The sequence below is a fragment of the Scyliorhinus canicula genome, chromosome 3 (genome assembly GCF_902713615.1).
Source record: "Scyliorhinus canicula chromosome 3, sScyCan1.1, whole genome shotgun sequence".
NCBI classification, from domain to species: domain Eukaryota; kingdom Metazoa; phylum Chordata; class Chondrichthyes; order Carcharhiniformes; family Scyliorhinidae; genus Scyliorhinus; species Scyliorhinus canicula.
This window is the reverse complement of record NC_052148.1, coordinates 159,370,363-159,396,486: the sequence shown is the minus strand read 5'-3', so window position 1 is coordinate 159,396,486 and position 26,124 is coordinate 159,370,363. Positions and strand designations below refer to the sequence as shown.

Here is a 26,124-nt window from a genome sequence, read left to right as displayed (position 1 = left end):
CACCACTGTTGAAAAAAGGAGGTAGGCAGAAAGCAGGTAATTATAGACCAGTTAGCTTAACTTCGGTAGTAGGGAAGATGCTGGAATCTATCATCAAAGAAGAAATAGCGAGACATCTGGATGGAAATTGTCCATTGGGCAGATGCAGCATGGGTTCATAAAGGGCAGGTCATGCCAAACTAATTCAGTGGAATTTTTTGAGGACATTCCCAGTGCGGTAGATAACGGGGAGCTATTGGATGTGGTATATCTGGATTTCCAGAAAGCTTTTGACAAGGTGCCACACAAAAGGTTGCTGCATAAGATAAAGATGCATGGCATTAAGGGTAAAGTAGTAGCATGGATAGAGGATTGGTTAATTAATAGAAAGCAAAGAGTGGGGATTTATGGGTGTTTCTCTGGTTGGCAATCAGTAGCTAGTGGTGTCCCTCAGGGATCAGTGTTGGGCCGACAATTGTTCACAATTTACATAGATGATTTGGAGTTAGGGACCAAGTGCAATGTGTCCAAGTTTGCAGACAACACTAAGATGAGCGGTAAAGCAAAAAGTGCAAAGGATTCCGGAAGTCTGCAGAGGGATTTGGATAGGTTAAGTGAATGGGCTAGGGTCTGGCAGATGGAATACAATGATGACAAATGTGAGGTTATCCATTTTGGTAGGAATAACAGCAAAAGGGATTATTATTTGAATGATAAAATATTAAATATGCTGCTGTGCAGAGAGACCTGGGTGTGCTTGTGCATGAGTCGCAAAAAATTGGTTTACAGGTGCAGCAGGTGATTAAGAAGGCAAATGGATTTGTGTCCTTCATTGCTAGAGGGATGGAGTTTAAGACCAGGGAGGTTATGCTGCAATTGTATAAGGTGTTAGTGAGGCCACACCTGGAGTATTGTGTTCAGTTTTGGTCTCCTTACCTGAGAAAGGACGTACTTGCGCTGGAGGGTGTGCAGAGAAGATTCACTAGGTTAATCCCAGAGTTGAAGGGGTTGGATTACGAGGAGAGGTTGAGTAGACTGGGACTGTACGCGTTCAAATTTAGAAGGATGCGGGGGGGGGGGGGGGGGATCTTATAGAAACATATAAAATTATGAAGGGAATAGATAGGATAGATGTGGGCAGGTTGTTTCCACTGGCGGCTGAAAGTAGACCTCGGGGGCGTAGCCACAAAATAAGGGGAAGTAGATTTAGGACTGAATTTAGGAGGAACTTCTTCACCCAAAGGATTGTGAATCTATGGAATTCCTTGCCCAGTGAAGCAGTTGAGGCTACTTCATTAAGTGTTTTTAAGATAAAGATAGATAGTTTTTTGAAGAATAAAGAGATTAAAGGTTATGGTGTTCAGGCCAGAATGTGGAGCTGAGTCCACAAAAGATCAGCCATGATCTAATTGAATGGTGGAGCAGCTCGAGGGGCCAGATGGCCTACTCCTGCTCCGAGTTCTTATGCAGCTGCAGTTTGTCAGCCTCCTGAATGTCAATCGCGAACCCGGCGAATCCAGCACTGTTACTCTTTGAATCGATTGTGTTCCATGTGGCACCAGTGCTGGACCCTCAACGGGTGTTGAATCAGTCCAGATGCGGCCACCAATTTTCCTGTCATAGAAGTCCATGAATCCTGCCCCGGCAGCAACATTTAGTCTCAAGAGTGGAGAATTCCGCCATAGATGTGATTTTACAATTGGATAGCTCTTGCTGAATAATCCCATCTGCATTAAGGATCACACTAACAACTAATTTAAAATTATCAGTAAGGCCCACTTACACTTGCTCGAAGCTCCATGTTTTCATTGATAGGGACCAGTCCTGTGCAGGCAAAAGAAACGTGTCCAGGCATTGCACTTTTATGAATTAGAGTCGGGGTCAATGGGTTTTTGGTACATTTTCCATGCCAATGTCTTGACCAGAGTCGACTTGCCAACCAATCAGCACTTTTTTTCTTGTGATGTATAACCAATGCTGTCTTTAAAATTTGGCATTTGAAAAAATTAATTTGAGGGATGCTGAGTGGCTTAGAGGGGAACTTCCAGGTGGTGATGTCCCCATGTTTCTGCTGCCCTTGTCCTTATTGATGGTAGCAGTCATGGCTTAGGAAAGTGCTGTTCAAGGAACCTTAGTGAGTTCTTGCAGTGCATCTTGTAGATGCCACACACGAATTGCGTCTGCTTTTGTGGTGTAGAGAGTGAATGTTTGTGGAAGGGATGCCAATCAAGGGGGCTGATATGTCCTGGATGATGTCAAGCTTCTTGAGTGTTTATGGAGATGCACTCATCCAGTCAAAAGGAGAGCATTTCATCATATTCTTGACTTGTGACTTGTAAATGTTGGTAAGGCTTTGGGGAGTCAGGAGGCGAGTTCCTCACTGCAGGACCCCTAGCATCTGGCCTGTTCTTGTAGCCACAGTATCTGATCAATAGTAACTCCCTGGGTGTTACTTGCCATTTGTTGCATTTGGACGTGGACTGCTTCAGTTTTTCCTGAAGTGCAAGACAGGGATTAGCAAAGTGATTTATGTTGCAGTCCTGGAGTTCATGACGCAGTGCTCAGCACACAATTTAACAAACATGGGGCAGAAAAACTGTGGTCAGAGCATTAGGAAGTTACCAATCCTTTCTGACCAATGGAATTTTGTTCACTCTGGGCACAGGGATGGGGTAGCATTAATGGTTATGAGCAAAGTTGAGAACAGAAGCACCTTCGATTTCTGACTTTTATTAGTTTAAAAAAATGTTAATTTCAGTTGATTCATCTCGACATCTAGTGAATAAAGAATTATAGTGAAGTAGCCCATTATTAGTCAGGTGGTGTTAATTTGCTAAAGGTGGAAAACCGTAAGCACGACCATGGAATTTTGAAGAGTACTGAGATTATACAATTGCTTGGGCCAAAATATAATAGAAAGGTTGAAACGAAGGGGAATTGGGCAAAAGTATATGTGAATCCGTTACCTCAGTGGCTAAACGGCAGATTTGTCTTGCAATCTGGACGGCACGGTGGTGCAGTGGTTAGCACTGCTGCCTCACGGCGCTGAGGACCCGGGTTCGACCCTGGCCCCGGATCACTGCCCATGTGGAGTGTGCTCATTCTCCCCGTGTCTGTGTAGGTCTCACTCCCACAACCCAAAGATGTGCAGGATAGGTGAATTGGCCACGCTAAATTGCCCCTTAATTGGAAAAAATATAATCGGGTATTCTAAATTTATTTTTAAAAAAAGGTTTGAAGCGACACCTAAAGTGTGGGTTCAATTCCTGTACTGGCTGAGATTTTTCATGAAAGCCCTGCCTTCTCAACCTTACCCATCGCCTGAGGTGTGGTGACCTTCAGATTCAATCACCACCAGTATCAAAGAGGAGAGCAGCCTGTGGCCCTCTGGGAGTATGACAACACTAACATTTTACATTATATTTGTGGCCTGGTGTGACCCACTACAAGAAATTAGCGTTTTTCTTCCAAATGTCTTAATCACAAAGTTTGAAATAGACATCAGTCCGCCAGTGGAGGGAATCCTGATGGCCTGGTGAATCAGGCACTGGGCCAAAAACGATGTTTCATGCTGGTCGTGAAACCCGTTGTGAGTCTCCCAGCCCGGCCCGCCGACCCTGATGAGCTTTCCGATGGGAAATGCTTAGGAAATCAGAAGCACAAAGGGATTTGAGAGTTCTTGTTCATGATTCTCTGAAGGTTAATGTGCAGGCTCAGTCGGCAGTTAAGAAGGCAAATACAATGTTAGCATTCATGTCGAAGGGCTAGAATACAAGACCAGGGATGTACTTCTGAGGCTGATAAGGCTCTGCTCAGACCCTATTTGGAGTATTGTGAGCAGTTTTGGTCCCCGTATCTAAGGAAGGATGTACTGGCCTTGGAAAGGGTCCAGAGGAGGTTCACAAGAATGATCCATGGAATGAAGAACTTGTCGTATGAGGGACGGTTGAGGACTCTGGGTCTGTACTCATTGGAGTTCAGAAGGATGAGGGGGGATCTGATTGAAACTTGCAGGATACTGCAAGGCCGAGATAGAATGGACGTGGAGAGGATGTTTCCACTTGTAGGAGAAACTAGGACCAAAGGACACCATCTTGGACTAAAGGGACGATCCTTTAAAACAGAGATGAGGAGGAACTTCTTAAGCCAGAGGGTGGTGAAATTGTGGAACACTTTGCCGCAAAAGGCTGTGGAGGCCAAATCACTGAGTGTCTTTAAGGCAGAGATATATAGGTTATTGATTAATAAAGGGATCAGGGGTTATGTTGAGAAGGCAGGAGAATGGGGATGAGAAAATATCAGCCATGATTGAATGGCGGGGCAGACTCGATGGGCCAAGTGGCCAATTCTGCTCCTATGTCTTATCGTCTTATGAATGTAATTACACAGAGGATGCCTGATTCACCTGCCTCCTGGACTGCTCTGGCGCCCCTAACGGAGAGTCCTGCTGCCGTGACTTGGTGTAAGTCCTGAGATAGGGACCTGTTGGTTTACAGTCGAAAGGGTGGCAAGTGGGTGAGTTCCCTCCCTACAAATGACTCCAGGGTGCAGAGGGGGAGTTATTCTTGGGAGGTAACCCCCCATAGAGCCTTGGAGGTATTTGGTAGAGAGAATACTCACCCTGTTGCCACATCTCGAACTGCAAGGTGCCAGGTTGGTACTGCCAAGGGATGGGCCTGAAGGGTGAGAAATCGGTGGCTGAAGGTGAAGTGGTGGTATTGAAGTGGTGGAATAGTGGTATTGTCACTGGACTAGTAATCCCAAGATCCAGAATAATGAGTGGCAAGGTAGCACAGTGGTTAGCACTGTTGTTTAACAGCACCAGGGACGCGGGTTCGATCCCGGCTTGGGTCACTCCGAGTGTTTATGTGAGTTTCCTCCGGGTGTCCCGGTTTCCTCCCACAAGACCTGAAAGACGTACTGGTTAGGGGAATTGGACGATCTGAATTCTCCCTCTGTATACCCGAACAGGTGTGGCGACTAGGGAATTTTCACAGTAACATCATTGCAGTGTTAATGTAGGCCTACTTGTGACACTAATAAAGATTAATTGAATATTGGGGGAGGTGATAGGGAGAATAAGGGGATGATGGGAGGACAGGCATTTAAGGAGAGGAGGAAGGCTGAAATGGGGTACTGAGGAGAGGGGCCTTGCCAATCAATAGGGTGCAGGTTGGGGCCTTGCCAGGGGTGGGGAGTCGGGTGCTGCAGCAGCATTTGGAGATCGGGGCACCCTTTAAAAATGAAGCTTCGATCTATGAGGAGCAGGAGCTGTCAGAGAGATTAGGTCCGCCCCCACCCCTCGGGTCCAGCATAAACCTGTGTCACTAAATAGCACTGAAAACCTGATTGAGGGTAAAACATTTTCTAAGTGCCATTGAATGGCAAGTCAGGATCGCGCCTAGCACCAGTGGGAATTACTCTGATTTTCCCGCAGGAAGGAGCACTTAGTCTCCGATTGGGAGAATCGCTCCCCGCACGTTTTCACCACCTAGAACACGAACTGAAGATCAACATTGATCTTTTTAGTATTTCACACTGAATGTGTTAATCAAGAGATTATTATATTAAACACATAGAAACATCCAGTTTATAATCCAAGGAAATAGATATCATATTGAGCCATTAAACTCCTTATTCAAATATCTTCATTTGTATTTGCATGAAGATGGACAAATTGTATCCAAATATTCTGGTGAAACCAGCATCTTAATTCTATAAATATCAAAATTGATTCAAATTGCAGTTTTAAGAAACCTACCTTCAAGTAGCTGCCCAGTGCATCTACCAGTATTCCGTTATACTGCTACAATTTTAGACAGAAATGCAAAAAGTTAGGACATACAACATTTCAGCACTGGAGCTATTGCATTTAAGTTTAATGAAAATAAATCTAATCTACTCAATATATTGAAGGAATTATTTCAAAATGAACTGTTGTTAAGTTCTAAGATTTAAGTCAATATTTCTTCAGCGTTATTACATATTTATTAGCAGTGCCAGATTATATATATATATTAAGTTAAACATTTGTAATTACAAAACTTGAATACCCAAACTGCATAGTTCCACAAAGCACAAAACATTTTGCAGTTCTGAAATGCAATCAATGCCATTGCCCCCCACTACCTAGAGGAATCTGAGAGGCAATAATAAAACACACAAGAAAGGTCAACACTGCTGGGTAAGGAATAGGGACTGGTTCTTTCTATGGGGTAGAGGAATTTTGTAGCAATATTTAGCATATCTGTCTCAGGTAACTGCTGGCTGTTTTTTTTTAAATGAAAATTTAGTGTGCTATTGATGAATTCAGCTTATCAACATTTTTAGAGTTTGATGTGAAACTACTATTGGTGTAAAAGCATCAAGTGAAAAATTAAGCTTAACTTACAAATTACAGTTGAAATTGTTTGATACAATGTACAGGATCACTTTGTGAGCAGATTTTATATCCTGGAAATTTTACTTTGAAAGATAACCATTTAGTGACTCCATTTTATTTAATGACAGGTCAAAGTTTCTAGTTGGAAAACATTTTTTGCAGTCACGTTTCTATTGCCTTGACATTGTTCTTTAGTCCGTACTTCATCCATAAGACATAGGAGCAGAATTAGACCATTCGACCCATTGAGTCTGATCCGCTATTCAATCATGACTGATATGTTTCTCATCCCCATTCTCCTGCCTTCTCGCCATAACCACTGATCCCCTTACTAATCAATTAACTATCCTGAAAAAGGCCCCTTTATCCCAACTCTCTACCTTCTGCCAGTCGGCCAATCCTCAATCCATGCCAGTATCTTACCCTTAACACCATGGGCTCTTAACTTATTTAACAGCCTCCTATACGACAAATTGTCAAAGGCCCTCTGTGCTCAGTCTATATTAATTCCATGTTAATAACCAAACCATTCATTTTGCTTTGGATCTTGCCTTTCAAATACCCATTCTCTAGTGCCAGATTTTCATCCAAATTCGAGCATGCTTTCTTTATGTTTCTTATGTGTATTAGCCAGATCAACAATGTGGAACATTCCTGTAGATCCATAGCAGCCTGGTGTTGTGGTGAGGGGAAGGAAGTTAAGAGCATTGGCCCCTGCATGCAATTGCTTTGTAGCAGTCCCTGCTGAAAAGTATGTGATTGCTTGATGATGACTCTTCATAAATTGCAATTTGTCTCCTGACACAAAATACATCGAGGATCTCTCCAAGAAGTAATAAAGTACTGGAAGATTATTGCTACTTAAGGAACTGCAAACAAGGTCAGTCTTAGGGGAGAAAGAATATTACAATACCTTCATAAAGATTTGCTGTCTTCTTAGTGCTTTGGACAACACACTTCAACCATCACCACAAACTAATTAGCAGGTCATTTATCTTGTTTGCTTTTTGTGGAGCCTTTTTAGAGTCATAGAGATCTACAGCACAGAAAAGACCCTTTGGCCCATCGTGTGTCTGTGTCAGTCAAAAACAACCACCTAAAGTATTCTAATCCCATTTTCCAGCACTTCGCCCACTACCTTGTATGCCCTTGGCATCGGAAGATCACATCTAAATACTTCTTAAATGTTATGAGGGTCTCTCTGTCTCCACCACCCTTCCAGGCAGTGAGTTCCACACTCACCACCCTCTGGGTGAAAATGTTTTTCCTCACATCCCTTCTAAATATCCTGCCCCTTCCCTTAAATCTAAAACAACTGGTCATTGATCCCTCTGCCAAGGGGAAACATTCCTGCCTACTCTATCTATGCCCCTCATAATTTTATACATCTCAATCATGTCTCTCCCTCAGTCTCCTGTGCTCCAAGAAAAACAATCCAAGTCTATCCAATCTTTCTTCATAGCTAAAACTCTCCAGCCTAGGCCACATCCGGGTAAATCTCATCTTCACCCTTTCCAGAGCTATCACATCCCTCCTATAATGTGGATTCCCGAACTGCACGCAGTGCTCTGCAGCCTAACCAATGTTTTATGCTGTTCCAGCATAACCTCCCTGTTCATAAAGTGTACCATATGCCTTCTTAACCACTGTATCCACCTGCCCTTTACCTTAAGGAACTGGTGTATATGTACAGCAAGGTCCCTCTGATCCTCGGTGCTTCCCAGTGTCCTGCCGTTTATCATGTATTCCCTTGCCTCGTTTGTCCTGCCTAGGTGCATCACCTCACACTTATCCGGATTGAATTTCATTTGCCAATGATTAGCCCATCTGACCAGTCCATCTAAATCATTCTGTAACCTAAGGCTCCTCTTCACTATTTACCATCCCACCAGTTTTTGTATCATCCGCGAACTTATGAATCAACACTTCTACATTCATGTGTAAATCATTTATATAAACCACAAACAACAAGGGCTCCAACACTGTCCCTGCTGAACCCCACTATGTACAGTCTTCCAGTCAGAAAAACAACCCTTGACCATCACTCTCTGCTTCTTGCCACTCAGCTAATTCTGGGTCCAATTTGCCAACTTTTCTTGGATCCCATGGCCTTTTACCTTAACTATCAGTCTCCCATCAAAAGCCTTGCTGAAGTCCAAGTAGACTACATCAAATGCATTGCCCTCATCTACACATCTGGTCACCTCTTCAAAAAATTCAATTACGTTCGTCAAGAATGAACTCCCCTTAACAAAACCATGTTGACTGTTCTTTTTAAAAAATATATATATTTGAAGGCATTTATATAAACAACAAACACAAGGGCAGAAGCAAAATTATACAACATAATAAATAACCAGCACCCCCCCCCCCCCCCGCCTTCCCCTCCTCCTGTCCTGCCTTCCCCATTTTAACCCCCTCATTCCACCCCCCCACCCCCCCTCCCCTCTGTTGACAATCCTTAAAGGAGTCAATGAATGACTTCCTCCTCCGGGCAAACCCATCAACTGACCCTCTCAAGATGAACTTGATCCTTTCCAATCTCAGGAATTCCGCCAGGTCACTCACACACACCCCCGCTTTCGGCGGTTCCGAGTCCCTCCACCCAAGCAAATCCATCTCCAAGCTATCAGGAAGGCAAAGGCCAAAACATCGGCCTCTCTCACCTGCTAGACTCCAGGGTCTTCATGTCCAGTCCCGAATGGAACACCTGCCCTACCCATCCTTTCCTCAGCCTTGTCTGATCCCTCATCTTTAAATGCGTCTCTTGATAAAAGAAAAAGCCACGTCCGCCTTCAGACGCCTCAGGTGCACGAACACACGTGGCCGTTTGATCGGCCCATTCAGCCCCCGCACATTCCTTGTGACCAGCCTGGTTGGGCAGCTCCCCACCCTCTCCCCTGCCGATCAACCTTTTTGGGCTAGCCCCCAACCCATGTCACTCGACCCTCCAGGTCCACTCTTGGATGTCCACCGACACTTGGCTCAATCGCTGGCTTTGAAAGCAGACCAAGGCAGGCCAGCAGCACGGTTCAATTCTCGTACCAGCCTCCCCGAACAGGCGCCGGAATGTGGCGACTCAGGGCTTTTCACAGTAACTTCATTGAAGCCTACTTGGCTTTTAAGCGATTTTCATTTCATTTCATCACTCCCTTTCCTGACGGGAGGCCACGGGGTCTGCAACATCAGTGTCCCTGTGCCCTCACCTGAATATGATCTCCCCAGATGAAGGGACGGAGCTACACCCTTGAGCAAGGATCCCATGGGACATAAATGCCCAGCTCAAGTGTGTGCCAGGCATGGGAGACCTTTCAGGGAGTAGGAGTTTTATCTAGTAGGTTAAATCAATAGAGTTTTTCTGACAGTCATCGCTTCCAAGTGGTCGCTTGCCTGGAACTTTCCTCCAACAAAAATACAATGTACCGAAATGAAATTTAGATCACCAAAGGTAACCATCACTAACATATTGTCCAATATTACTGTCATAATATACATCCATGTATATGATGGAGTGCAGACAGGCAGTGATTGACACACAGGATGACCAATGAGCACACAGAACACAGCAGCCAATCACCAGACAGGACACGACCACTATAAAGGCAGAGTTCCCCGCTCTCTCGGGATCCAGCCTCTGAGACAGTCAGAGCTCGTGAGCAGTAGCCAGTGCAAACACCAAGTGGTAGTCAGTTAATCTGGTCAGGCTAGCCTCAGGTCTCCAGTCAAGTCAGCATAGTGTCAACCCACAGTTAAGCATGTAATATAGTTAGATGTTAAATAAAATCGTGTTGCATCTCATCAAGTGTTGGAAGCCTGTCTCTCTCTACACTGCATCAAACGCAGTCCACATAGACCCAGCCTACCCAACACATCAACTACAATTTATGGAATTACGATTTGGAAACATAGAACAGTATCTGCAACAGGTTTGTGTTGTTGAACTGAGATGGAGAGAATGTAGCAATATATCAGTTCTTTAAATTGCTAACTATTTTTTGATGATATTTCCTCATCTAAATGGGCTCAGCAGCACTTATCAGAAAGGATAGCTCTGAAAGTTATAGTGTTCTGCATAGTGCCCCACAGTTTCTTCAATACCTTCCAGAATTTTTTTCAAGCAATTTGTTGACTGGCAAATATGAACAGACACTCAGATATTTACACTTGAGAAAGTGCAAGTGCTCAGAACCAGTTGGAGGAACGCTTATGGCTTTGAAGGTTATTTCCATTTTTAAACACCTCCTTTAAGATGTTATGCTGTATTGAGATCTAAAAATGGAAAGCAGGAACTGGCAGATATCCAATACATTCTTCACAAATACTCATCACTTTTTAGATCCAGAGAAATTAACAGAACAAACTATTATACTGTAAGGGAGGTCAATGAGATATTTGTTCTGCAAAATATGAAAATATAAAATGTTCATTTTACCATATGATCAACAGTATAGAATTGTAATTGAAATTTGCTGAACATTTTGAAGTACAAGGGCTATACTTGACATTGACATACAGTGAACACAAAATCAAAGGAGCAGAAAGATAAACTGAGAACCTATACTTGAAATGGGTAAAATGCTCTTTGTTTATTCTTCCACCGGATGTGGCCATCACTGGTCAGGGCAGCATTTTTTATTGCCATTGTCAATTGCCTTTGAGAAGGTGGTAGTGAGCTGCCTTCTTGAACTGCTGCAGGCCAGGTACATTCTCAACACAGTTAGGGAGGGAATTCCTGGATTTTGATCCGGCGGTAGTGAAAGAACAGAGATTTTGTTCCACGTCAGGATGGTGGGTGGCTTGAAGGGGAACTTGAAGATTCTGATGTTCCCATGTATCAGCTGGCTTTTGTCCTTCTAGGTCGTAGAGATTAACAGTTGTAAAGGTATTGTTGGAAGAGACTTGGTGAGTTGCTGAAGTGAATTTTATACATGACACACACTTCTGCCATTGCACATCAGGGGTGGAGGGATTGAATGTTGAAGGTGGTGGATAGAACAATAATCAATTGGGCTGCTTTTTCATGGATGGTGTCGACCATCTTGAATGTTTCTGGAACTACCCTCATCCAAGCAAGTAGACAGTATTCCATCACACTCCTATCTTCTGTCTTGTACATGGTGGACAGGGCTTGGGCAGCTAGGGGGTGAGTTACTCTCCGCAGAGTTCCCAGCCTCTGACCTGCTCTTGTAGTCACAGTATTTATATGGTTGGCCCAGTTCAGTTTCAGCTCAATGATAATCCATAGGGTGTTGATGGTGGCGGAATCAGCGATGGTAATGACGTTGAATATCAAGGGTGATGGTTACATTTCCTGTTGTTAGAGATGATCATTGCCTGGTAGTACTGTGGTGTGAATCTTACTTGCCACTTATAAGCCTAAGCCTGAATGTTATCTACATGGGTACAGATTGCTTCAGTATCTGAGGATAATTATGCTCAACATTGTGCAATCATCTGCAACCATCCCCACTTCTGACCTTATGATGGAGGGAAGGTCATTGATGAAGCAGCTGAAGATGGTTCGGCCTTGAACAATATCTGAGGACTCTTGGAGTGATAGCCTGGAACTGAGAGGATTGATCTCCAACAACCACAACCATCTTCCTTTGTGTTAGGTATGACTCCAACCAGTGGACATTCTTCCCCTGATTCCCATTGATTCCACTTTTGTTCGGGCTCCTTGATGCCACACTCGGTCAAATGCTGTCTTGATGTCAAGGGCAGTCACTCTTACTTCTCGTGTTTAGCTCTTTTGTCCATGTTTGGGTGAAGGCTGTAACCAGTTCAGATGCTGAAAGGCATTGGCAGAGCCCAAACAGCATCAGCAAGCAGGTTATTGCTGAGTGCTGCTTGATTGCACTGCCGACGATTCCTTCCATCAGTTTGCTGAGGATCGAGAATACACTAATGTGGTGGTAATTGGATGATTGGATTTGTCCTGCTTTTGTAGACAGGACATATATGGCAGTTTCCAGATTACCAGGTACATGCCTGGTAGATATACTGGAACAGTTTTGTTAAGGGCACAGCTAGATATGGAGCACTCTTGTGGCATTTGTTGTGTATTGTACTTGCAGAATAAAAGAATGGAATGCTGAAGAACATGAGGTTGAACACAATAATCAACAGAGGTTTACTGATGACTGTGAACTGTATAAAGGCTTGATCGAAATGGAGGCAGAACCCCCGTGAAGTAACTGATGTCACGGACTATCACGTGACAAAATGACCGTGAACACAACAACAACCCAAATATATAACATCCCTCCCCATGTAGTTCTAAGGTCCAACACAACAAATAACTACAGTATTTTTACATAGTCATTAAAACATATTCAAGGGTAGGCATTAAATCATTACACAGTGGGCGGCATGGTGGCACAATGGTTGGCACTGCTGTCTCATAGTGCCAGGGGCCTGGGTTCAATTCCAGCCTTGGATCACTGTTTGTGTGGAGTTTGCACGTTCTCCCTATGAATGCATGGGTTTCTGCTGGGTGCTCCGGTTTCTTCCCACAGTCCAAATATGTGCAGATTGGTAGATTGGCCATGATAAATTGCCCCTTAGAGTCCAAAAGGTTAGATAGAGTTACTGGGTTATGGGGATGCATGGGAGCATGGGTATAGGTAGGGTGCTCATCAGGTTGATGCAGACCTGATGGACCGAATGGCCTCCTTCTGCACTATAGTGATTCTATGATTCTAGTAGTAATACAGTAAGTAGGAAAGATAATCTGGTGGACACCTATTTGGCAATGGTTGCCTGTACATTTCAGGGATTTGGTTGTTCTTAACCTTAGAAGTACTCTCAGGTCCTTCATGGGATGTCTCTACCCTGGAAGGCATTACAGTCTCTTTTGCATAAGGGAGACCAGCAGCAGCAGAGGATTCTTCAGCAATCTCTGCTTTTGCGGATTGACCAGAAGTCGTAGTCATACAATGTGGTATTATTGATGGAGTTTCTTCTTGAGGTAATTCTGGCACACATGATACTGGCACATTGATGCGTGTAGATAACAACTGATCTATGTGTCATCTCCACACTAGCTCATCTTCAGGCCCAGTTTGAGCCAACGCAGTCACAAGAAACCACTTCTTTTTTTGAAATGTTTTTATTGAAGTTTTAACATTTTATATACTGTACATTCGGTTCGGATAAATGCGTCGGTTACAATGTACAAGTCATTCCCCCCCCCCCCCCCCCCCTCCATTTGTTGTTTCAGGTTCCTCTCCTGGGTCCCCTACTGTACAACAGGCAGTTACCTGCTATTTACATGTGAGCGATGTCCTCCCCTCCCCTACCCCACACCACTTGTCATTTGACCTCCATCTCCCCCCCCCCCCCCCCCTGCTTTTTCTCTCACCCCCACCTCTCTTTTTCGGAATTTCTTTGAGGCTTCCTTTTCTTGTGTCCTTTTTCTCGGCCCCCTGGCCTCTGTGTATCAGCCGTTCTCCGGTCTCCCTCTCCTTTTTTCTCTAGCCCCCCCCCCCACTCCTCTTCTCCCTTGCCGGCCTGTTCCCTACGGTCCCATTGGTTCACATGTGCCCCCCTCCCCTGCCCCGCCAACTGCTGACTGCGTTCTATTATCTTGGGCATCTCCTTCGGTAAGAGTAAATCAAATGTGATTCTCAGCACATGTGTGGTGTTGCGATACATCGCCAAGCAACTGTTTAAACAGCGATGTAATGAAACTTAGTCCTTGGAGGCTCTCAGTGCATGCTTCAAGGACTGGATAAACCTTTTGGCTAAACCATTCGTCGATAGGTGGTAAGGTGCCAATTTTATGTGTTGGATACCACTCATCGTTAAATAGTCCTTGAACTCCTGAGCCGTGAACTGTGGACCATCGTCACTCACAATTTTTTCTTGCAGCCTAAACCCATCAACAATCTCATTGAGGTTTTCAATGGTTTGTTCTGCAGTTGTTGACTTCATTAGGATCACCTCAGGCCACTTGAGTGTGCGTCTATGATGACCATGAACATGTACCCTTCATATGGACCAGCAAAGCTAATGTATAGACATTGCCAAGGCATTTTACGCCACACCCATGGATGAAATGGGGACAACAGTGGTGCACAATTGTGCTTTTTCCCTCCTGGCCACCAAAAGTAGCTCATTCGAACTATACCCAGGTGTCCTTCATGTAATTGCTCCAATACTCCTTGTCATAAGTTTGGAGGAATTATTACCCTCATCCCCCAAAACAGGCATCCGCCCTGTACTGTAACTCAAGTTTACTGGAAATATCTGACTTTAATTCAGGATGCCTTCATGCTATCCTCCCTTTTCACATCATTTCCAGTACCTTCCCTCGTGGGATCATTTCTGTTATGTCATAGGACCTGAGCTGAAGTCATTGGAATGTGTTCTATGTGCACACGATGGAAGAAATGTTAATACTGGATATTGTCTGACCAGCAGGCAAAGGCAAACGTGACAATGCATCAGCATTGGCATGGCTCTTTCTGACGGACTGTATTTGATCTCGTAAGAATGTGCCAACAATATCAAAGAGTCTACTTGCTGCCAACAAAGAAATATATTTATATTACCCTAAAATATCTGTTAAGGGCCTGTAATCCGTCAACAATGTGAAGTGATGACTATATAGGTATTGGTGAAATCTTCTCACACTAAAAATAATATTCACTACCTCCTCCTCCAACTGAGCATAGTTTGATTCAGCACATAAGGTAAATGACGCAAAAGCTATTGGTCTTTCTTCCCAAAGGTACTATATGTGTGACACCACCGCTGCAACTTAAATGTGTTACATTCGTTGGTCATGGGGCCTCCATAATAACCTCCATCTTCTGAAGTGTCTTTTGTAAATCCTTGCTATCAATCACATGGCCTAAATATTGTACTGATATTTGAAATAAATCATACTTATCCTTCTTCACATGAAGACCATGCATCTCAAGGCGTATCAATGTGGCTTCCAAGTTATGTACGTGCTCCTGTTCATTGGTACCAGTAATCGGTATATCGCAAGGTAACACTGTACCCACTGTAGGTCGCTAAGGATCTGGTCTATTAGCCATGAAATAAAGCAGATGCTGATGTTATTTCAAAAGGTGGTCTCGGGCATTATGGAGATGGCAGCTGCCGTTTCAACTTCCATTTTTTAGATTGTCCACTTAATTTTGGAACTATCCAGAACCAATGTGATTCATCTTGAATTGAAAGTGCATTTAACTTCAATTCCCTGCCAGATTGATGTGCTGAGCCTTCATTGTTGTTATTACTTTTTACTTCCACATTGTGAATTTGCTTGGTGGAATTGATTTTGTTTCTTCCTTCAGGTGTGTTCTGTGCTTTTCTTTGAGCATCCTTCTCTGGAGAAACGGGTTTACTCCAGCAAGCTCTTGCTACGTGGCCAATTCTGCCACAATGTTTGCATTGACTATTCCTGTTCCAGCAATCAACCTGTGAATAGCCCGTTTTTGCACAGCGATGACACACCTGTTGCTGGGTAGACTTTCTCTGGGCAGAGCCAGTTTATGGATCCTTCTGCCTGCTCCAAGCTGAGAAGCATCCTTAGCAGCAAGCTCCATTGAAACCATTATCTTGAAGGCTGTTTTCAGACTTAAATTTTGTTTCATTAAGTCTCGTGGCTTCATTCCTTACTAAACATTGTACCTAATTGTATCATCCAAAGAGTCACAAATTCACAATACTCCGCGAGGCACTTGAGAGTCACAACAAACTGCTGTCCATTTCTACCTGGCTCATTCAGTGAAACTGAAATTGCTCTTGCTTATTAATGGTTTAGGTGAATAATGATCTCTAGTATGTTAACTAATCCTTGATAAGTTTTATCACTGGGTTTCTTGGGCTGGACCAAACTTCAGAGTAAATTAAAAGTTTTATTGCCAATGGTACTAAGGAAAGTAGGGACCATAATATCTTCTGAAATCTTGTTGGCTAGGATATATCTTTCGGCATATGACTTCCTATTTTCAGATTCTTCCTCAAATGGGCCCATGGTGACAAATTTTCCTGCCATTTTCAGTCGTACTGAGTTCTGCTCACAACCTCCCTTATAAATGGTCTAATTAATAATGTTGAATAAACCAATTGCAGCAGATTGCAGTGCACAATTTTTTTCTGCCCACTCTTACCTCCGTGTCTTACTCTACTACATGTGATGAGCTCTGCAGCCTGACCGCCTCTGGGCGCCGGTTTAAACTTGATGGTGGCATTAACCGTGCCTTTTTAATTTGTGCCCAACAACCTTACCAGTCCGATGGCAGGTACAAGATGCAATGTGTGAGGTGTAATGGCTGACTTACTGTTGATCTGACTCAACGTAGGCCATCAAAAGCTTCCATTAACCGTTTCTCTAATTAAAAGAATTTTCTGATTGGTTCCTCATCACCAGCTTTATTTTTATCCTGTTGTGCATTGTATTTGCAGGATAAAAAGAATGGAATGCTGAAGCACTTAGGGTTGAACACAATGATCAACTGAGGTTTATTAGATGGCTGTGAACTGTACAAAGGCTCGACCTAGACTGAGGCAAAGCACGTGAAATAGCACGGACTATCACATGACTAGACTCTAAAGTGATCATGTAACAGCATAACACCAACCCACATACATAAAGTATTGTGTGACTGTTGTCAGGAGCCATAGCATGTGCAATATCCAGTAATATTCAGCCGTTTATTGATATCACATGGAGTGAATCAAATTTGCTAAAGACTGATATCTATGATGCTGGTAACCTCCGCGGAGAGGATTGTCCACTCGGCACTTCAACCTTATCTTTTGTACAGATGTGTTGGGCTCCTCCATCATTCAGGATGGGGATATCTGTGGAGCCTCCTCCTCCAGTAAGATTGCCCACCTCCTTGGATGTGATAGCCTTAGGTTAGATCTGATCCATTGACTGTGGGATTGCTTAGCTCTATTATTTGCAGATTAGTATGCAGGAAGTCCTGTGTTCTAGTTCAACAGATTGACACCTCATTTTTAGGTATACCTGGTGCTGCTCCTGGCATGGTCTCCTGCACTGATTGAGCTTTTTCATGGTAATGATTGAGTGGGCAATATGCCAGGCCATAAGGTTATAGACTCCAGATGTATGCAATTCTATTTCTGCAGATGGCCCACAGCACCTCATGGATGCCCAGTTTTGAATTGCAAGATCTGTTGTAGTGGTAGTGCCACACAACATGATGGAGGGTATCCTCAATGTGATCATGACACCAATACTGTCATGAATAGATGCATCCACAAGAGGTAGATTGGTGAGATGAGGTCAAGTAGGGTTTCCACCCCCCAGCCCCTCTTGTTAGTTCCCTTGACACTTGTTGCTGACTCCTTAATTGGAAAAAAATGAATTGGGTACTCTAAATTTAAAGAAAAATACAAAATAAAATAAAATGTTATAACCCGCCCGGATCCTATTGGCTGGGGACAATTGGTTACCCCAGGATCCTTGAGGAATATGAGCTCCACCAATGGGGGGACGAGGGCGCAATCCACCTACCCTGCACATCTTTGGGTTGTGGGGATGAGACCCACGCAGACACAGGGAGAATGTGGAAACTCCACACGGACAGTGACCCGGGTGTGGGATCAAACCCAGGTCCTCGGTGGCATGAGACAGGAGTGCTTATCAATGCTCCACTCTAGTGAAAGATGATCTGAATGAAACACACAGGATCCTGAAGAAACTTGACAGTGTGGGAGAGAAGAGAACTAGGGGGCACTGTTTAAAAACAAGGGGTTCCCCCATTTAAGATGGAGATGGTCAATTCTCTCTCTCAAAGGGTCATTAGTCTTCCGAATTCTCTTGCCCAGAGACCAGTGAACGTTGGGTAACTGAATATGTTTAAGGCTGAGTTAGATGGATTAGCTGCCAAAATTGGACCAGGGACTCTAAGTCAATCTTATGGTGTGGTTTGGTAATTGGGTGGGAGCTAACTGACAAAACACAGGAACAGTAAATGTTGATAAGGTGTGACAAGCGGTGTTCCCTTGAAATCTAGAATGAGGCTTCAACATGTCGCTTATATACATCAAAGAATTAAGGAACAGAATTTTATATTCATGTTTAGAGATTAGACTAAATTAGGAGGCACAAAGAACATAAACAGGTCAAGTGATTGGGCAAAACTGTGGCAGTAAAGGTAGTGGTCTCATCTACTTTGAATCCATTTTGTTTTTCTTTTTTTTATAAATTAAGAGTACCCAATTCATATTTTCCAATTCAGGGGCAATTTAGCATGACCAATCCACCTAGCCTGCACATCTTTGGGTTGTGGGGGCGAAAACACACGCAAACACAGGAGAATGTGCAAACTCAATACGGACAGTGACCCAGAGCTGAGATCGAACCTGGGACCTCGGCGCTGTGAAGCAGCCGTGCTAACCACTGCGCCACCGTGCTGCCCCCACTTTGAATCCATTTTTTAAATGCAAGAGATTAGAAATTGTGTCCAACTACACAAACTGGTACAAAGACTTGGTCAGACCCCATCTGAAGTACAGCACTCAGCTTTGGGCTCCACAACTCAGGAAACATACTGGGTGGGATTCTCCAATCCCGCGGTAGAGTGTCCACGCTGTTGTAAACACCATCGCGTTTTATGGCGGCATGAACAGGCCGCTCCCAGTACTAATTCTGGCCCCTACAGGGGGCGGTCCGGACCGCGGCCAGCGCCACGCCTACCATGCCGGCGCCAATGGTGCTGATTCTACGCTCTGCGGACAATCGCGGCTGGCGTCAGGGTGGCGTGGCCCGTTCGCGGGGATTCTCCAGCCCAAGGCTGGGAAAATCCCGCCCAATAGCCGTGGAGTGCAGATTCCCCAGAATTATATCAGAACTTTAATAGTTAAATTATGCAGACAGATTGCCTTAATTTGGATTAGAGCATAAGAAATAGGAACAGCAGTAGGCTATTCGATTCCTTGAGCCTGCTCTGCCATTCAATAAGGTCATGGCTCATGTGATTGTGGCCTTTAACTCCACTTTGCTGTCTGTTCCCATGACCTTATTAGACATCAAACATCTGTCTAACTCAACCGGAAATATATTGAATGATCCAGCCTCCACTGCTGTCTGGCAAAGAGAGTACCAATTACTAACAACCCTCAGCAGTAAGAAACTCCTCCTCATTTCCATCTTAATGGGAAACCCCTTAATTTTGAAACTGTGCTCCCTAGTTCTCGATTCCCCTACAAAGGGAAGCATCTTCTCTGCATCTATGCTGCCAAGCTACTTGTACGCCACCTCTCATTTTTCTAAACTCCAATAAGTACAGGCCCAATCTATCCCCATAAATTTGTCCCTCATCCAAGAAACCAACCTAGTGAACCTTCTCTGAGCTGCTTCCTGTACAAGTATGTCCTTCCTTAAGAAAGGCGACTAAAACTATACACAGGATTCCAGGTGTGGTCTCACCATTGCCCATATGTCAAGACTTCCCGAGTTTTATATTAAACCCTAATTTTATATTGGTTATTTAATGAGAACAGAATTTGATACAGAAAATATAAAGAAGCTTTTTCCTCTGGGGAGGCATTTCAAAACAAGGAACACAAAGCTAGATCATTCATGAGTGAAATGAGGATGCACATTTTCACACAAATGGTAATGGATATTGCTTCCCCAAAAGGCTATGGATGCAAGGCCGATTTAAGTTTTTGTACTGATTTTTATTAGGTAAGATATTATGGGATACTGATCAAATGGGATTAAGGCACAGATCAACATGATATCATTGATTGATGGGACAGGCTCAAGGGGCTGAATGGCCTGCAATTCCTCAGATTAAGTCAGTTTTGATAAGTTCTCTTGCTTCTTATATCATTACAGTGCATTAATGTTCCAATGCTCACGTCAGTTGTGATTCTGTGAGTAGCTCTCACTTCCAAAATCAGGAGGTGTGGGATCAAGTTCCATTTGAGTGCAAAAGCTTAAATTGAAACTTCTGTGCATTACTGAGGGAGTGCTGCACTATTGCAGGTGTCATCTTTTGAATGAGACATTAAATCAAAGCCCCATCTGCATTCTCACGTGTTCACATAAGATATCATGATATTATTCTGAAGCAGAGCAGGAAGTTCCCCAATGATCTGACCAATATTTATTTACTTTTATTCTTTGATAGGATGTGGGCATTTCTGGCAATGCTAGCATTTGTTGTCCATCCCCACTTTGTGGCTTACTGGACCATTTCAGTCAATAATCAACCACATTGATGTTGGTCTGAGTCACAGGCAGACCAGACCAGACAAGGACAGCAGATTCCCTTTCCTAAAGGGCATTAGTGAATGAGAGGGTTTTTTAACATAAAATTTCAAATTAGAAGCAGGGGTAGTCAACTCTGCCCCTCGAGCTTGCTCTGCCATTCAATAAGATCATGGCTGATCTGACTATTACCTCAACTCCACTTTCCCGCCTACCTCGATAATGTTTCACTCTCTTGCTTGTCAAGTATCTACCTCTATCCTGCTGCCTTTTGAGGAAGCGAGTTCCAAGGACTTACAACTCTGTGGGAGAAAAGATTCTCCTGAGGAAGGAGCAGTGCTCCGAAAGCTAGCATTTGAAACAAACCTGTTGGACTTCAACCTGGTGTTGTAAGACTTCTTACTGCCCTTATTTTTAAACAGTGACCCCCAGTTCTAGATTCTCCCAGAAGAGGAAACATCCGCCACATCTACCCTGTTACGACCCCTCAGGATTTTGTGTTTCAATAAAGTTGCCTCTTATCTTGTAAACTCCATTGAGTACAAGCCTATCCTATCCAATATGTCGAAGACAACCCAGGTAATAGTCTAATAAATTAGACTTTCGAACAAATGACAGTAGTTTCATGGTCACCATTACCGTGACAAACTTTCAATTTCAGATTTAATCAACTGAATTTCCATGAGTTGCCATGACCCAAGAAAATTAACCTGGGTCTCCCTTTATGCTAAAAATCTTGGAAAGATTTATATGTTCATTATCACATTGCTGTTTATGAGAGCTTGCCTCAGTGAAGTGCTTTAGGGCATCTTGAGGTAATGAAATGGTATATAGGTCTTTCTTTCATCGTATTTGATGCTGTTCCACAACAATTTTCTTTTGAAAAAAAAGATTAAAATGTAGTATAATTAGTACCTTAACAACCCCAGAGCCAGGAGTGTCTCACCAACCAGGGAGCTTTGGAGGAGCTGAAGCTCTGGGGAATCTGGTCAAAGTATCATTTGAAGGAGTGCTATTGATATGAACAAAACCCAAAATCAATTAAGCCAAAATATTTGGTGCATCAGTTTCACAACTATTTGTCCGATCATGCCATTTAAAATAAAAGCATGCATCTGTTGCTTCAAAATTATCATCCATCTCTATTCAAATAGAAACCACAATTTTTTTAAAATGCTGAATTTGCATTGACGTAAATTATCAAGAAATTAAAAGCATTGAGTTCTCAGAAGTTATACTTATTAGAATATTTGTTTGCATTTTAACAATATTTAAAATATTACTAAGCTGAGGTAAAACCCGAAGCATAACAAATCTCATGAAAATTATTTTAGCATTCACATACCGATACAGCAATAAACTAAGGAGAGGGCACCCCCGACTCGATTGCCAGCACACTAAAAATGCCAGATTAGCACCTTGGCAGTTCCAACCTGGAATCCGAGTAGTGCCCCTGCCAGCTGGCAGTGCCACCTGGGTACCTTGGCAGTGTCAGGCTGGCTCCCAGGTGCCACTGCCAGGGTACCAGGCTGGGAGTGCCAGGGTGACACCAGCAATGTCATGGCACCACCCTGCCCAAAGTGCATACACCTGGGGGATTCCGATGACCTGGGAGACCCCCACGAGGGCAGTTCCATCTGGTCCCCGTTTCTGGAGACCAGTCTGGTGAGATACCTAGGTAGTTGAGTTAACCTTTTACGAAAAAGGCATAAATAAAACTTTATATGGAGCATAAGGCAATTAATTTGGAAAGTCAGTGGATCTGAAGTTTACCCAGTCAGGTCATTATTATATCCTTTTAACATTTCTCTTCAGTGTATTATATAAATATTAATGGTATCAGGCAATAACAATCAGAGAGAAAAAAAAGCAAATTTTCATAAAATTACATAACCAATTTGCTCCCCCCACTTGCCAAATATTGAAAATCCAGCTAAAAGATGCAGGTGTGATTGAAAAAGAGTATGAGGTTACTAGAAGAGACGAATGATGAATATGAAGGGCACAACATAACTAAAAAAGAATAGAGTCCGTTCTGGGCAGGTTTAGCGGGGTCGCTTGTAGTGCCAGAACGACTCCACTATCTAACGATACTCAATTTGTTTTCAGTGCCCCAGCGGGGAACATGCCCCGAGGCTGCACTCGGCGTCATTTCCTGCACTGAGGAGCTCCAGTGAGCGGAGCTCCTCCTTGCAGAAAGAGATTGGGATGCCATTTTCAAACCCGACGCAAACCTGAGCACCCTCAATTCACCAAAAGGGTCACCAAAACAAGCCCCAGCCCCCCAACCGCACCCCATCTCAAATTGGGCTCCGCCCAGGATCGATCCCAGCATAGGCACAATGTCAGCCTGGCAATTCCCCATCCAGCCTGGCAATACCACCTGGGCACCCTGATAGTGCCAGGCTGGCACCCAGGTGGCATGCCAAGGTGCAAGGGTGGCACTGACAGGGTGCCAGGCTGGTAGTGCTAAGGTGCCTTAGTGGCACTAGCAGTGCCAGCTGCCTAAAGGCTGAGCACCAAGGGGCCGCCAATTGCCTGGGAGAAACCCCAGGTACTGTTCCGCCTGGTTCCCATTTATGGGGATCAGTACTGTCTTCTTGGCAAGGCCGAGTGCTGGGTGGCCATTAGATCTGGCACGAGATTGGCTAAGTCTCGCGACGTTTCCTAAGATCTTACGAGGCAGAAAGGCCGCGGGAATCATGTGGAAGGCCTCTCCCAGGATCTATTGGCCGGGTCACGGCCCAGATCCAGCGGGACGCAGCTGATTGATCATGTCCTAAATCTGTAAAAGAGGATGCCGCTCTGTCCTACTGTAATCCTTTGTTTCAGCTGACTTTAAGGAGGTTGTTGTCATATATCTAAAGATATAAGACAAAGATAGCAATATTTACATTTTACATTTTGTAGACCTGGCAACCAGGTTTAGGACAGGAATTCTATGGAAGCATGAAAGCTCTGCAAACCTTCAAAAATGCTGGACGGGACCCAGATGTGCAAGTCCTGTCCCAATTTCTGACAGATACAGGGCGCGATTCTCCCGAGTCACGAAGACTCGGGAAGCTGGCGTCAAAAACGGGCGGGTTTGACGCCAGCCTCCGCCCCCCCCCCCCCCCCCCCCCCCCCCCCGACCGGGAACCGATTCTGCTCCCCGGTCGGGGCTAGCATCGCGCGGCCGTGAACTCCGGCATAGCGGGCTTAACGAATTTCGTTAAGCCCGCTAGCCAGAGTTAGCGACGGCTGACGCGTCAGATGACGTCAGCCACGCATGCGCGGATTGGACGACTCCAACCCGTGTATGCGCGGATGACATCATCACGCATATGCGTGAAACCCGCGCGGTATGCCCCTCAGCCGCCCCGCGAATGGATACAGCGGGGCGGCGGAGGGAGAAAGAGTGCGCGGGGTAAGTACCCGCTGCCCGCGATCGGTGGGCACCGATTGCGGGCCCATGGCACCCTTGGAACGGCCGTGGTACTGCCGTGCCAATCGGTGCCATGGTTCCCAGATCAGGACTTTACGGCCGTTTTTACGAACGGTCAGACCAGGTGTGTTTTACGTTCATAAAAACGGTCGTAAAGGCCTTGGAAATCGGCCCATCGGCCAGGGGTGAATCGCTGCTCGCCGTAAAAAAACGGCGGGCAGCGATTCGTGTCGGGAGGCGGGCGTGGGGGGGGGGGGGGGGGGAGAATAGCGGGAGGGCGTCGGACCAGCGTGGCCTTAAAAATTTACGCCGCCCGCTATTCTCCGCCCCGTCGTGAGTGCGGAGAATCGCACCCACAATTTCTGGTAGTAAGGGAAAGCTCACACAAGAGAGAAAGCCAAACCTACCAGGACTATTCAAACTCAGTGCAAAGGTCAAACATACCCCATTTTGGATGTTCCAAGTACCTTAACCCGCAGATAATATTTCTTTGACCCAGGTTAACTATTCTAGATCCTCGAAAAAGGATTATATTACATCTATAGTGATGGAGCAAATGAAAAGCTTGGTCGGTCAGTTGAACTGGTGGGCAATCAGACCAAACCAGATACTAGTTTTGATGTTTTGGAAGTCAAATACTACAATGAAATATTGTAAGGGCAAAATGAAATTACAAAAAATAAATCTGGGAAAATTACACGCTTAAATTCCCATCTTTAGGTGAGTCAAAAAGCACATTCTAATCTTCCTCATGGGGATTCTAGTGCAGCTGATTTCATAATATTTCCAAAGGATGAAAGTGGGAAATAAATAAGACGGGTTGTTGAAGGTACTTTGGCTGCTGAAATACTAGCTTTTGTGGAGGCAGTGAATATGAGATTTTATTTGCCAATCATTAATTAAGCGAGATTCTATAGAATGATGTATTGAAGATAAAACACCTATTGAGTATCAAGTAGATAATCATTCATCGTGGTGTAATGTACAGTCTACAAAAGATATAAGTGATAAAAGGTTATGGAATGATCTTTTGAAACAAATGCCAGAGAAGGAAAATTGTGAAAACTAAATGGATGGGTGCAAGTCATCAACTTCTAATTATTTTACAAAAGGAAATGCTTGTACAAAGAAATTGTCAAATGCCCTCGAGGAAATGTGCCTCACGATATAAAGCTTTGCACGGAATATGGAGGCTTTTGTTTTATTTTATTTTGAAATTTTGCTTCTACATAGAAATTCTAACTTAAAGAAAAAATTAAATCTGTTAATTTTCTATTAATCGTGCTTAATTGTATGCAATATTGGTGGGCATTAACTGGGGATTTACTTGTCTCTGTAAGTAGAGACGGGCTGAACCTGTGATTTGTTGAAGTTGGAAAATGTATGCTTGTAATATGTAACTTTGTAAATACATGCTTTTAATAATGTGTGAAGATTGGCTCTATTTCTGCCCTTTAATGGCATTGTAGTATGCTGTATCCTTACAATTTACATGCTGAATTTCCAGCTCTATGGATCCTCATTTACCCAACATTCATCCCTGTTATCCAGCATGTAACAGTGAAGAACCCGATACATCAAAGCAACAATTACTCAACCTAACAATAATTGGCAAATAATAATCAATTCCACAATCCATGTGTATTGGCTTGAAGCCAGTACAGCTCACAACTTTTAGAGTATGTCTTGATACCATGCCCTAAAGACTACCATACATTTGCATTACTTACTGTTTCTGAAGAAGAATAAATTAATAAATCAATATCCATTCTTAAATGTATACCACTTCTCCCATAGATATACTAAAATTGGTCAACCTTCTACATAAAGTACAATCATAGAACTTAATCCAAAGCAATAGTACAATTATTTTAAGGTGCATTTTTAGATTGTTTTCATGAAATTATGGATCCTGAAATATTGAAGAAATTTATATATATTCTTCTTTCACTATGAAAATATGTAGAGATGTTTCTGAACATTGAGCATTGGTCAAATATTTGCAGCTGTTACATCCATGCCATACCTTAGTAAAATTAAACTTTTCCATTTACTGTGGAGCAGAGTAAATTGAGTGAACAGTTTGTTATCTTTATGAATGTACACACACCATACTCATGCTGGTTAGTTTTA

At 43.7% G+C, this 26,124-nt stretch overlaps 1 protein-coding gene across 17 annotated transcripts in view; it reads right to left on the bottom strand.

The window, feature by feature from the left end:
- The window catches only part of LOC119963057 (prominin-1-A-like), a 308,012-nt gene that overhangs the window by 16,534 nt on the left and 265,354 nt on the right, over positions 1-26,124 (bottom strand). For 12 of the 17 annotated variants that reach the window (XM_038791582.1, XM_038791589.1, XM_038791587.1 and 9 more), the window contains 3 exons: positions 26,018-26,044; positions 21,483-21,579; positions 5,741-5,785 (listed from right to left, as the gene is read on the bottom strand). In XM_038791582.1, coding sequence (XP_038647510.1) covers positions 21,510-21,579; positions 26,018-26,044 — 97 coding nt within the window. In that variant the 3' untranslated portion in view covers positions 5,741-5,785; positions 21,483-21,509. The remainder of the gene's footprint in view (positions 1-5,740; positions 5,786-21,482; positions 21,580-26,017; positions 26,045-26,124) is intronic. The other 5 variants (XM_038791585.1, XM_038791588.1, XM_038791599.1 and 2 more) reach the window with 2 other exon arrangements.